Here is a 14,569-nt window from a genome sequence, read left to right as displayed (position 1 = left end):
TGTTTTTTTTTTTTTTTTTTTTTTTTTTGCAAAAATCCCATGGTCAGCCCTTTTACTTCATTCAAGTCTTTCTTCAAATATAATTTTTTCCTGAGGCCTTTTCTGGTCACTCCACCAACACATACACATACATTCACATAGATACATCCTTACCTCCTTCCTTGCTTTAATTTTTCCTATTTAGCACTTACCTCCATCTAACATATACTGTGCAGATTTGTCTGTTGCCTTTCTTTCCTCACTTGAATGTAAGCTCTGTGAGGGCAGGGATATTTGTTTAAAATTTTCACAGCTGAATCTCCAACCCCTAGAACATAGTACATAGTAGTTAGTAGTTAGTCAAATAACTACTTTGAGTCCCTACCATTGACAGTTGTGTGATAATTATCCTGGTGACTTTGCTTTTCTCTTTTCAACTAAATCAGTAATTCTAGATGAATTGGAAAAGTCCATTTCTTCCCTAATATTAAGTTCAGGGTCCTAATAAATTATCTTAATTAATAAATTATCTTAAGTATCTAAATTAAATTGCTTTCATTTCCTGACTTAACCGCTATATATTGAGCTACTATAGTATTCCAGGGACTTCTGGGGAGTGGGGTTAAAATGAAGAAGACAGACATTGATTCTGCTGTTACTGAGTTTACCGTCTAGTAGACAGGCATAATTAAATAATAAATTAAAGTGCAACACAACTACTGTTGGTTTGGAATAAATATATTTCAGAGGTATTCCCACACTCAGCAGTTATGCACAATATCTGGATTTTCTGTTTTCCCAGAGGAACTTGTTTGGATAGATGGAATTTACTAATTTACACATTTCTTCCCCCGCCCTGTTTCTCTTTTTGTTTTTCAGCCTTTGCAACTGGACTGTAACCTTTGTGCCATAGTGTCAAACTCAGGTCAGATGGTTGGCCAGAAGGTGGGGAACGAGATAGATCAGTCTTCCTGCATTTGGAGGATGAACAATGCCCCCACCAAGGGCTATGAAGAAGATGTTGGCCGCATGACAATGATTCGAGTTGTATCTCATACCAGCGTTCCTCTTTTGCTGAAAAACCCTGATTATTTTTTCAAGGAAGCAAATGCTACTATTTATGTTATTTGGGGCCCCTTCCGCAATATGAGGAAAGACGGCAATGGCATTGTTTACAACATGTTGAAAAAGACTGTTGACATCTATCCCAATGCCCAGATTTACGTGACCACAGAGAAGCGCATGAGTTACTGTGATGGAGTGTTTAAGAAGGAAACTGGGAAAGACAGGTGAGTCCTCTGAGAAGCAGCCTTATTGTCTTTTATGCTAAATCTTTGCTGAGTTCTTTTGCCAGCTATCAAATGAACAGAGTAACTTTTCAAACTGATTGTTATATGTTTTTGACTATTATGATTACTTGATGAGCCAGCAGCTAGGCCCCATTTATTCCACCTACCCCACCTTCTGTTCTCTCCTTTTTGATTGGCTTGAGGCTCCAAAAAAGCACTGGCTGCTTCCCCGAGATATCTTTAGATTTCTTCTTATTTAGTTCAATTTGCTATTGAATAAATTGGATTTTAGCCGAAAGAAGTCTACACATTTCTGTTTTAAAACAGAAATGTGAGAGAACTTTAGGACCTAAACTCCTTTGGAAGCTGTGGCAAAAATTTACTGAGAGCACAAAACAGAACAAGCTGTTGATTCTCTAATAAGGTTGCATAGCTTCTTGCCTGCAAATAGGTCCTACGATTGTGAACACCATAACTTAGCATTTAACATGCTAAGCAGAATACCATGTTGAAATTATGCATTCCTTAAAATCATTAACAGTGGATTCTTGAAGAGAAATGAGATATACATACCGTTCACTCAATGATCTAAAAACCAATTGGCCTTTTTTTCATTACATCCGGTTTTCTGCAGCATTCTGTAAACCACCTTTCCCAAGGCCTGCCTGTCTTATTTTTCTTCTACTCCTTACTTTTCCTGCTTCCTCCCCCTGCTTCCCCTTCCTCTTCCTCTTCTTCCGTGTAACTATTGCTCACCACTTTTTCTTCCTCTTTAGAAAGGTAACCAGGATGTGAGAAAGAAGTAGAATTATAAATCAGTTTACCTTAGTTCATATATCTAGTTCTAATCAAGAACTGTTGAAGGAAAATATTGAAACTGATTTTGCTGAAAGTTTGAATGACTGTGAATTTTGCTTTTTTGTGTAATACTATGGATACATTGAGCATTGACTATAATTCCAATATTAACATTCTGATTTCCTCAAAATATCTGTCTTTTATTCTTCCTTATTATCAAATTTAAACTTTCAACTATATTGCAGTGTGTGCTTGAGAAGGGGAGTTTCTGATGTCTCTGGGTGTAATTTAAATGCTGATAATGATTTTAAAATCTTATCTGGCTCAACTCTCCTACTGATAATGTAGGTGGAATTTAGTGTTTTCTACTTCTGAGCACCAAAAATGCATAGCTTCTAATGAAATGCAAGACAAATAGCCATGATAGCAGCCCCTTCCACTTTAGTGTTAGCAAGAAGAATCCCAGTGTTAAGATTTGAATCAGTGTAGCATAAACAGTCCAAAGAGACAGGCACTAGGGATAGACGGAGTAGGTACGTGCTTCAAAGAAATACTCTCACATGTAGCACCATTCTATATAAATACGACCATTCTCAAGTGGCTTTGGAAATTTCTGGTCTCTCACTAGCCCAGAGCAGTGCAGTTAATTAGGTATATTTGGTGTTTCATTAGTAACATTTAGCCCTCGGGGTATGCCCTAGTCATAACTATAAGCCCTAGAATAATTCTGGGGTATCAGAGAAGAGCTCAGCATGCTGTCTGTCCCCATGTGTTTATATCATGCTAGCTTTGCTGTGAGCTTTCAGTGAGACAGCACTGTCACAGATGTGTGGATTGTACAACAAGCACCGGAAGAGAATAGCTTTGGGAGATTCATTTTCCTACTGGCTGTGATAAGGAAAGCTGTTTGTATAGTGGGAAAAAGCACACTTGGTAAAATTAATTTTCAGGTATCACTTTGGTAGAGTTACCAAAATAAAAGTAGAAAAAACAAGTCAAAATGATTTTATGATACTTTCTTGCTGTTTTCTTCCCCAAGTCTAATCCCGTCTGGTGCTTCACTGAATACTACAAACAGACCAAAGAAGACAACTGTGCTAGAAATGAGCAGAACAGATGGTTTTGGTAAAATCTGGTTGGCTGACAAAAGGTCGACCAAAACGACCTCAAGGGTAGCAATCTCCACAGTGATTTAAATCTGTACCCTAAATTTAGCTGTGTGGATTTTATTGTTAAAGATTTCCCATAGTGACCTGATGTTCATTGCCAGATTTCAAAGAAGGATATTTTTTAGCTTTTTATGAAGGAAAATGTCAGACTTATAGGGAGACTAATGCTGTAATGAACTGCTGTATACCACAGCTCAGATTGAATAATTATTAACTCATAGCCAATCTTGTTCTATCTATAACCCTGTACACTTTCTCCCTCCCCAAGGATTATTTTGAAGCAAATGCCAGGCATCATATTATTTTATTCATAAATATTTCAGCATGTATCTCTAAAAGATAAAGATTCTTAAAAATAAACACAATGCCATTGTCCTACAGAAAAATCAGCATACTTTCTTTTTTTTTTTGCGGTACACGGGCCTCTCACTGTTGTGGCCTCTCCCCTTGCGGAGCACAGGGTCCGGACGCGCAGGCTCAGCAGCCACGGATCATGGGCCCAGCCGCTCCGCGGCATGTGGGATCTTCCCGGACCGGGACACGAACCTGTGTCCCCCGCATCGGCAGGCGGACTCTCAACCACTGCACCACCAGGGAAGCCCAGCATACTTTCTTAATAACAATATATATTTAGTCTGTTTTCAAATTTCTCCAATGATCTTATTAATATTTTTAACAGTTAATTGAATCAGGATTAGTGTTAAGCTCTGTGCATGTTCAAATCAGGATTAGCATAAGGGCTTTACAAATAATTGATACGTCTCCTATATTTCTCTTAACACATGGCTTCTTCTCTCCCACTCTCTCCCTGTATTATTGAAAAAAACCTAGTCATTTGTCCACAGTCTAGATTGTGCTGATTGCACCCCCATGATACTTCTGCTTTGGTATCTCTATACTGAGGATTTATTGGATTCGGGTCTAATTTTTAAAAAAAATTTAGCAAGACTATTAGGTGATAATTCTATCAGGATGAAGACCATCTAGTTTTCTGTCTCTTTATGTTAGCATTCATTACTGATCACTGTCTAGATCGAATAGTTCATTAGAGATTACAGAATGGTGATATTTCATCATTTCTTTTTCATTTATTAACTGATATACCTTATAAAGAGAAACTTGGTCGCATTAACAGTTTGGTTACCATAAGATAGAAGATAGTACCAATTCTTTCTCTTTATTAGTTTTTTTTTGTTTTTCTTGAAATTTATGTTATTTATTTTTTATACAGCAGGTTCCTATTAGTCATCCATTTTATACACTTCAGTGTATATATGTCAATCCCAACCTCCCAATTCACCACACCACTCCCACCCCCTGCTGCTTTCCCCCCTTGGTGTCCATACGTTTGTTCTCTACATCTGTGTCTCAATTTCTGCTCTGCAAACCGGTTCATCTGTACCATTTTTCTAGATTCCACATACATGCGTTAATATAGGATGTTTGCTTTTCTCTTTCTGACTTACTTCACTCTGTATGACAGTCTCTAGATGCATCCACATCTCCACAAATGACCCAACTTCGTTCTTTTGTATGGCTGAGTAATATTCCATTGTATATATGTACCACATCTTGTTTATTCATTTGTCTGTCGATGGGCATGTAGGTTGCTTCCATGACTGGGCTATTGTAAATAGTGCTGCAATCAACATTGGGGTGCATGTATCTTTTTGAATTATGGTTTTCTCTGGGTATATGCCCAGTAGTGGGATTGCTGGGTCATAGGGTAGTTCTATTTTTAGTTTTTTAAGGAGCCTCCATACTGTTCTGCATAGTGGCTGTATCAATTTACATTCCCACCAATAGTGCAAGAGGGTTCCCTTTTCTCCACACCCTCTCCAGCATTTGTTGTTTGTAGGTTTTCTGAAGATGCCCATTCTGACTGGTGTGAGGTGATACCTCATTGTAGTTTTGATTTGCATTTCTCTAATAATTAGTGATGTTGAGCAGCTTTTCATGTGCTATCTTCTTTGCAGAAATGTCTATTTAGGTCTTCTGCCCATTTTTGGATTGCGTTGTTTGTTTTTTTAATACTGAGCTGCAAGAGCTGTTTATATATTTTGGAGATTAATCCTTTGTCTGTTGATTTGTTTGCAAATATTTTCTCCCATTTTGAGGGTTGTCTTTTCATCTTGTTTATGGTTTCCTTTGCTGTGCAAAAGCTTTGAAGTTTCATTAGGTCCCATTTGTTTATTTTTGTTTTTATTTCCATTACTCTAGGAGGTGGATCAAAAAAGACCTTGCTGTGATTTATGTCAAAGAGTGTTCTTCCTATGGTTTCCTCTAAGAGATTTATAGTGTCTGGTCTTACATTTAGGTCTCTAATCCATTTTGAGTTTATTTTTGTGCCTGGTGTTAGGGAGTGTTCTAATTTCATTCTTTTACATGTAGCTGTCCAGTTTTCCCAGCACCACTTATTGAAGAGACTGTCTTTTCTCCCTTGTATATCCTTGCCTCCTTTGTCATAGATTAGTTGACCATAGGTGCGTGGGTTTATCTCTGGGCTTTGTATCCTGCTCCATTGATCTCTATTTCTGTTTTTGTGCCAGTACCATACTGTCTTAATTCCTGTAGCTTTGTAGTATAGTCTGAAGTCAGGGAGTCTGGTTCCTTCAGCTCCATTTTTTTCCCTCAAGACTGCTTTGGCTATTTGGGGTCTTTTGTGTCTCCATACAAAGTTTAAGATTTTTTGTTCTAGTTCTGTAAAAAATGCCATGGGTAATTTGATAGGGATTGCATTGAATCTGTAGATTGCTTTGCGTAGTATAGTCATTTTCACAATGTTCATTCTTCCAATCCAAGAACATGGTATATCTCGCCATCTGTTGGTATCATCTTTAATTTCTTTCATCAGTGTCTTATAGTTTTTTGCATACAGGTCTTTTGTCTCCCTACGTAGGTTTATTCCTAGGTATTTTATTCTTTTTGTTGCAATGGTAAATGGGAGTGTTTCCTTAATTTCACTTTCAGATTTTTCATCATTAGTGTATAGGAAGGCAAGAGACTTCTGTGCATTAATTTTGTATCCTGCAAGTTTACTAGATTCATTGATTAGCTCTTGTAGTTTTCTGGTGGCATCTTTAGGATTCTCTATGTATAATATCATGTCATCTGCAAACAGTGACAGTTTTACTTCTCCTTTTCCAATTTGTGTTCCTTTTATTTCTTTTTCTTCTCTGATTGCCGTGGCTAGGACTTCCAAAACTATGTTGAATAATAGTGGTGACAGTGGACATCCTTGTCTTGTTCCTGATCTTAGAGGAAATGCTTTCAGTTTTTCACCTTTGAGAATGATGTTTGCTGTGATTTGTTGTATATAGCCTTTATTATGTTGAGGTAGGTTCCCTCTATGCCCATTTTCTGGAGAGCTTTTATCATAAATGCATGTTGAATTTTGTCAAAAGGTTTTTCTGCATCTGTTGACATGATCATATGGTTCTTATTCTTCAATTTGTTTCTATGGTGTATCACATTGATTGATTTGCGTATATTGAAGAATCCTTGCATCGCTGGGATAAGTCCCACTTGATCATGGTGTATGATCCTTTTAATGTGCTGCTGGATTCTGTTTGCTAGTATTTTGTTGAGGATTTTTGCATCTATATTCCTCAGTGATATTGGTCTGTAATTTTCTTTTTTTGTAGTATCTTTGTCTGGTTTTGGTATCAGGGTGATGGTGGCCTCATGGAATGAGTTTGGGGTGTTAGCTCTTCTCTAAATGTTTGATAGAATTCACCTGTGAAGCCATCTGGTCCTGGGCTTTTGTTTGTTGGAAGACTTTTAATCACAGTTTCAATTTCATTACTTGTGATTGGTCTGTTCATATTTTCTATTTCTTCCTGGTTCAGTCTTGGAAGGTTATACCTTTCTACGAATTTGTCCATTTCTTCCAGGTTGTCCATTTTATTGGCATAGAGTTGCTTGTAGTAGTCTCTTAGGATGCTTTGTATTTCTGTGGTGTCTGTTGTAACTTCTTTTTCATTTCTAATTTTATTTATTTGAGTCCTCTCCCACTTTTTCTTTATGAGTCTGGCTAATGGTTCATCAATTTTGTTTATCTTCTCAAAGAACTTTTTAGTTTTATTGATCTTTGCTATTGTTTTCTTTGTTTCTATTTCATTTATTTCTGTTCTTGTCTTTATGATTTCTTTCCTTCTGCTAACTTTGGGTTTTGTTTGTTCTTCTTTCTCTGTTTCCTTTAGGTGTAAGGTTAGATTGTTTATTTGAGATTTTTCTTTTTTCTTGAGGTAGACTTTTATAGCTATAAAGTTCCCTCTTAGAACTGCTTTTGCTTCATCTCATAGGTTTTGGAGGGTCGTGTTTTCATTGTCAATTGTCTCTAGGTATTTTTTGATTTCCTCTTTGATTTCTTCAGTGATCTCTTGGGTATTTAGTAATGTATTGTTTAGCCTCCATGTGTTTATGTTTTTTAAGTTTTTCCCCCTGTAATTGACTTCTAATCTCATAGGGTTGTTGTCAGAAAAGATGTTTGATATGATTTCAATTTTTTTAAATTTACTGAGCCTTGATTTGTGACCCAAGATGTGATCTATCCTGGAGAATGTTCCATGTGCACTTGAGAAGAAAGTGTAATCTGCTGTTTTTGGATAGAATGTCCTATAAATATCAATTAAATCTATCTGGTCTATTGTGTCATTTAAAGCTTGTGTCTCCTTATTAATTTTCTGTTTGGATGATCTGTGCATTGGTGCAAATAAGGTGTTAAAGTCCCCCACTATTATTTTGTTACTGTCAATTTCCTCTTTTATAGCTGTTAGGAGTTGCCTTATGTATTGAGGTGCTCCTATGTTGGGTGCATATATATTTATAATTGTTATATCTTCTTGGATTGATCCCTTGATCATAATGTAGTGTCCTTCCTTGTCTCTTGTAACATTCTTTATTTTAAAGTATATTTTATCTGATATGAGTATTCCTACTCCAGCTTTCTTTTGATTTCCATTGGCATGGAATATCTTTTTCCATCCCCTCACTTTCAGTCTGTATGTGTCCCTAGGTCTGAAGTGAGTCTCTTGTAGACAGCATATATATGGGTCTTGTTTTTGTGTCCATTCATCAAGCCTGTGTCTTTTGGTTGTAGCATTTAATCCATTCACGTTTAAGGTGATTATCGATATGTATGTTCCTTTTACCTGTTTCTTAATTGTTTTGGGTTTGTTTTTGTAGGTCCTTTTTTCTCTTGTGTTTCCCACTTAGAGAACTTCCTTTAGTATTTGTTGTAGAGCCAGTTTGTTGATGCTGAATTCTCTTAGCTTTTGCTTGTCTGTAAAGCTTTTGATTTCTCCATGAAATCTGAATGAGATTTTTGCTGGGTAGAGTAGTCCTGGTTGTAGCTTCTTCCCTTTCATCACTTTAAGTATATCATGCCACTCCGTTCTGGCCTGGAGAGTTTCTGCTGAGAAATCAGCTGTTAACTTTATGGGAGTTCCCTTGTATGTTATTTGTCATTTTTCCCTTGCTGCTTTCAATAATTTTTCTTTGTCTTTAATTTTTGCCAATTTGATTACTATGTGTCTCATCATGTTTCTCCTTGGGCTTAACCTGTATGGGACTCGCTGTGCTTCCTGGACTTGGGTGGCTATTTCCTTTCCCATGTTAGGGAAGTTTTTGACTATAATCTCTTAAAATATTTTCTTGAGTCCTTTCTCTCTCTCTTCTTCTGGGACCTCTATAAGACGAATGTTGTTGCGTTTAATGTTGTTCCAGAGGTCTCTCAGGCTGTCTTCATTTCTTTTATTTTTTATTTTTTTATTCTGTTCTGTGGCAGTGAATTCCACCATTCTGTCTTCCAGGTCACTTATCCATTCTTCTGCCTCAGTTATTCTACTGTTGATTCCTTCTAGAGTAGTTTTCATTTCAGTTATTGTATTGTTCACCTCTGTTTGTTTGTGTTTTAATTCTTCTAGGTCTTTGATAAACATTTCTTGCCTCTTCTCGATCTTTGCCCCCATTCTTTTTCTGAGTCCTGTATCATCTTCACTATCACTATTCTGAATTCTTTTTCTGGAAGGTTGCCTCTCTCCACTTCATTTAGTTGTTTTTCTGGGGTGTTATCTTCTTCCTTCATCTGGTATATAGCCCTCTGCCTCTTCATCTTGTCTATCTTTCTGTCAATGTGGTTTTTGTTCCACAGGCTGCAGGATTATAGTTCTTGCTTTTGCTGTCCACCCTCTTGTGGATGAGGCTATGTAAGAGGCTTGTAGAAGTTTCCTGATGGGAGGGACTGGTGGTGGGTGGAGCTGGCTGTTGCTCTGGTGGGCAGAGCTCAGTAAAACTTTAATCTGCTTGTCTGCGGATGGGTGGGGCTGTGTTCTCTCCCTGTTGGTTGTTTGGCCTGAGGCAACCCAACAGGAGGCTACCCGGCTCTTTGATGGGGCTAATGATGGACTTTGGGAGTGCTCTCACCAAGGAATACTTACCAGAACCTCTGCTGCCAGTGTCCTTGTCCTCATGGTGAGACAGTGCCACCCCCAGCCTCTGCAGGAGACCCTCCAACTCTAGCAGGTAGGTTTGGTTCAGTCTCTGTGGGATCATTGCTCCTTTCCCTGGGTCCCGATGTGCATACTGCTTTGTGTGTGCCCTCCAAGAGTGAAGTCTCTGTTTCCCCCAGTTCCATCAAAGTCCTGCAATCAAATCCCACTAGCCTTCAAAGTCTGATTCTTTAGGAATTCCTCCTCCTGTTGCTGGACCCCCAGGTTTGGAGACCTGACATGGGGCTCAGAACCTTCACTCTAGTAGGTGGACTTCTATGGTATAAGTGTTCTCCAGTTTGTGATTCACCCACCCAGCAGTTATGGGATTTGATTTTATTGTGATTGTGCCCCTTCTACTGTCTCATTGTGGCCTCTCCTTTGTCTTTGGATGTGGGGTATCTTTTTTGGTGAGTTCCAGTGTCTTCCTGTCACTGATTGTTCAGCAGTTAGTTGTGATTTCAGTGTTCTCGCAAGAGGGAGTGAGAGCATGTCCGTCTACTCTGCCATCTTGAACCAATCTCTTCTTTTTTAGTTTTAAGGCATTCATGCCCTATCATTCTCCAAAAGTCACCAGTAAATTTATTATTTTCAGTATTTACATATTGACTTATGTACTTAAACATTTTTGAAATATTTTAATTCATTCCAGTTATGTTCTTATGCTTAACTGTCCTATTTTGAGCTGTGGGAACCTCTTCAGACTAGATTTTGAGTGTTTTTGACATGTCTTTAGTAGTCTTGTAAAACAAAGTCTTTTAAATCTCCTTTGCTTCCTGGTATTATAGCATGTTTCAGGCTCTTCTTGTACATATCCTGATGCAAACATGGATTCAGACTTTTTTTTCCAAAGAACTTTCGTCTTTTTAGTATTGAAGAGAGCATAATCTTGGCACTACACATGCTCATTACTACTGGATTGGTCTTTGTTTCATGGTCTTTTCATTGGACAGAGCTAGTATATAAACAACATATGCTATATATATTCTTTAAAGATAAAATTGTTTTGAGTTCAAACTGAAACTTCCAATACAAATTCAGGTCTACCATGTTTTTATCTTACCTCATCTATCTTACATCTGTTCTTCTTTCTGCCATACTGACAATCACAGGTCCTAGAGACACCAATGTAAATACTCATCTGCTTTATCCCAAAGCATACACACAACACTTTTAGAATAAAAATAACAGCACAACCAAAATATGATTACTATAAATATTTTAAGATTATTTTGCATCAAAGAAAGTGTTTTATGCAAGCATTCATGTAGGTACATGCTTACAAAGTGTGTGTTGGTTATATCCTAATAAATGTTTTAAATATTTTTCTCCTAAGTAAATAGGAGGGGGTTAAGTGGTATACATCACTGCAGGCATGAAGGGATGAGAAAAAAGCATTGTCCATATAATTTGACTTTTGTGTAAAGTATTTTGGTTGATTTACCTGCACTTCCTGGAGGCAAGTGCTAATTTTCGTCATCAGGTTTTTTTTTTTTAACATCTTTATTGGAGTATAATTGCTTTACAATGGTGTGCTAGTTTCTGCTTTATAACAAAGTGAATCAGTTATACATATACATATGTCCCCATATCTCTTCTCTCTTGCGTCTCCCTCCCTCCCACCCTCCCTATCCCACCCCTCTAGGTGGTCACAAAGCACCAAGCTGATCTCCCTGTGCTATGCAGCTGCTTCCCACTAGCTATCTATTTTACGTTTGGTAGTGTATATATGTCCATGCCACTCTCTCACTTTGTCCCAGCTTACCCTTCGCCCTCCCCATATCCTCAAGCCCATTCTCTAGTAGGTCTGCATCTTTATTCCCATCTTGCCCCTAGGTTCTTCATGACCATTTTTTTTTTTTTTTAGATTCCATATATATGTGTTAGCATATGGTATTTGTTTTTCTCTTTCTGACCTATTCACTCTGTATGACAGTCTCTAAGTCCATCCACCTCACTACAAATAACTCAATTTCTTTCCTTTTTATGGCTGAGTAATATTCCATTGTATATATGTGCCACATCTTCTTTATCCATTCATCTGTTGATGTCATCAGGTTTTTAATGGAGAAGTTATGTCACCATTATGATGTATAATTTATAAAATTAAAAAAATATTTTTCTGGGCTTCCCTGGTGGCGCAGTGGTTGAGAGTCCGCCTGCCGATGCAGGGGACACGGATTCGTGCCCTGGTCCAGGAGGATCCCACATGCCGTGGAGCAGCTGGGCCCGTGAGCCATGGCCGCTGAGCCTGCGCGTCCGGAGCCTGTGCTCCGCAGTGGGAAAGGCCACAACAGTGAGAGGCCCACCTACCGCAGGGAAAAAAAAAAAAAAAAAATTGTTCCTAGTAGTTAGAGTGATTCATGATAGGAAAGTGATTAAATTAAGTTCTTCAAAGAAAAATTTGCCTCTCAACTTAATTCTTCAAATTGTCAAAATCACTTTTAAAAAATATTAGTCCCTCCTCCATTCAAGGCAGGCATCTTTTCAGTTTTACAGTGGTTTTAATTTTTTTTTTTTTTTCTTTTGCATTACGTGGGCCTCTCACTGTTGTGGCCTTTCCCACTGCGGAGCACAGGCTCCGGACGTGCAGGCTCAGCGGCCATGGCTCATGGGCCCAGCCGCTCCGCGGCATGTGGGATCTTCCCAGACCAGGGCACAAACCCATGTCCCCTGCATCGGCAGGCGGACTCTCAACCACTGCGCCACCAGGGAAGCCCCCCAGTGGTTTTAATTTTTATCTTAAAGGATTCCTTATTGAGAAAATATGAAGTAATAAAAGAAAATGTTCCCTGTTAAATTTCTTAGAATGAGTTTAAATCAACTCATAGGCATATTGGAATACTTTTTCAAGCCAAATGAAATTTAATTTGCTTTCTTATCAGTTACTGACTAAAATTATTTGGCTTGTCAGTTAGAAACGGTGAACTTGTGGGAAAGGTTGAGAGAACAGAGAGACTGCTTGCCCTTTCTGTGTTCATCTTCTGGGGCTCAGTTTTCTTTGGAATTCTAGGTCATTTGGGCAGTGGTCACCTTTATATTTTTACTTACCAAATATTTTTCTGGGAAACAGCTACCTTCAACAAACCAGAAACCTTTGGAATTAAAAGTCTTGTAGTCAAAATAATCTAGACCAAAATGGATTTCTTTTCCCCCTTTGAATGATTGGTGTGCATACATAATACTAGCTTGCTGACATTTCCACATTTGCATTAATACATTTTAAGACTGAAATACCCTAGAGGTGCTGTAGGGCTGACAGCGGCACATGGTACTGCATTCAACATATGCGGAATGTGATTATGTGCCTGGCCATGTACAGATGTAAAACGAATGTTAACTCTCTTGAAGAAGCAACAAAGCCTGTATGAGGTGTTCTGCTTACCTATGGGCGTGTAGGCAGTTGCAGCTTGCATCCCACTTTAGAAATACATTGGCAAATGCAGGCACATTATTTAATTAAGTAATAATCCCATTAAAACTGCAAAGCTAATTCAGGGCTGATAAAGGGCCCTGAGCTCCCCTAAATAGGTCTTCATTAGCACAAATGTGGCTCTGCCTTCAGGGATGGATGAAATTAATGAAAGCTAGCAGCAAATAGATCAATATTTCAAGATGTTACTGCTTCAGGTGCAGAGGATGTGAAGGGAAGGAGTTACTTTTAAGGATCATTTAAGAAACAGGGTACACAAAAGTCAGTTTCAGAAGACACTGTCAAAATGGGAAACTGATTGGTAAATATCAGGATGGCTACATGGCTAATCATTGCCTGCATGCTCCATCCATTCCCACGCAGTCCTACAGAGAGAAGAAGAAATCAGTGATGTGTTGTTTCTCACAGCCTTGTGTTGGAGTCAGTTTTGTCATCTGGTGTGGGTTTTAAGTGCAGCCCAGGTTTCGCTGTTTTAGCTTTGGCCATTTTGAAAGTTTCTTGTGCTGCTGTGTGATCGATTTTAGGGATTAAATTGTCTCACATCCCTTAGGTTTACAAACCCTTAGTATTTCCTAGAGTGGAAAGAGGAATGCCTCCCCGCTGAGAATTTAGAAACTCTCTGAGAATCCCCTCTGTTGGGACACAAGGCAGGCAAACTGCCTCAACAAATGCAGTACAGCGAGAGGGAGGGGCAAAAGCAAAAACTGGAAGATGTGCTAGCCCGAGCGCCAGCCAAGAGGCACAGGCATGTGCCTAGTTCAGCCAAAGAAGTCCTGTGACTCTACCTGGACTCTGAAAACAAAGATGTCTAGTTATTTCTAACTTGGAATAAATAGGTACTAACCTTAGGAAAACCTGGACCGAGAGAAAATAGGCAAAGTAGAAAAATTATTGGATTGAGAGACAGAACCCAGTATTAAAAACAGTATTTTCTTTTTTTTTCTTTTTGAAGACAGTCTTTGCAAATATAGCATCTCAGCACTTTTTCAGGAGCAACGTTGACTCATCTCTGTTAAAATGAATTAATGTTCCCACCCCAGCTGATGTATTTGGCAGGAACAATGAGTTCACACAGCAGTCACGGGCAGACCCATAGGACTTCGGAGTCAAAAAGCATAATAAGGCATCCAGGGCTGTGTTTTCATGCTAACAAGCATTGGGAAATAGTTGACTTCCTTTTTCCCATTATTCATGATGGCATGTAGTGACCTACATTAGACCTCCTCTGTAATACACACAGGCTGGAAATTAAAAATTCACTAAAAATAGGGAAGAACCTATTTTAATAATGGGAAGATGGAAGGGATGTTTTTAATTTATCAATATATCAGTACTGACCTCTCTTTTGTTTAAAATTACACACATTCGTGCAAGGGCACGTGCACGCATGCACTGGTTGAAACTAATTTG

General features: G+C 38.4%; 1 protein-coding gene across 1 annotated transcript in view; it reads left to right on the top strand.

Annotated features, from left to right (window-relative positions):
* ST6GALNAC3 (ST6 N-acetylgalactosaminide alpha-2,6-sialyltransferase 3) overlaps positions 1 to 14,569 on the top strand; it is a 591,033-nt gene that overhangs the window by 366,513 nt on the left and 209,951 nt on the right. The window contains exon 3 of the mRNA XM_007458723.1: positions 859 to 1,268. Coding sequence (XP_007458785.1) covers positions 859 to 1,268 — 410 coding nt within the window. The remainder of the gene's footprint in view (positions 1 to 858; positions 1,269 to 14,569) is intronic.

The sequence above is a fragment of the Lipotes vexillifer genome, unplaced genomic scaffold, assembly GCF_000442215.2.
Source record: "Lipotes vexillifer unplaced genomic scaffold, Lipotes_vexillifer_v1.1 scaffold419, whole genome shotgun sequence".
Lineage (NCBI taxonomy): Eukaryota > Metazoa > Chordata > Mammalia > Artiodactyla > Lipotidae > Lipotes > Lipotes vexillifer.
Note: the sequence above shows the minus strand (reverse complement) of the source record. Positions and strands in the feature narration are given on the sequence as shown.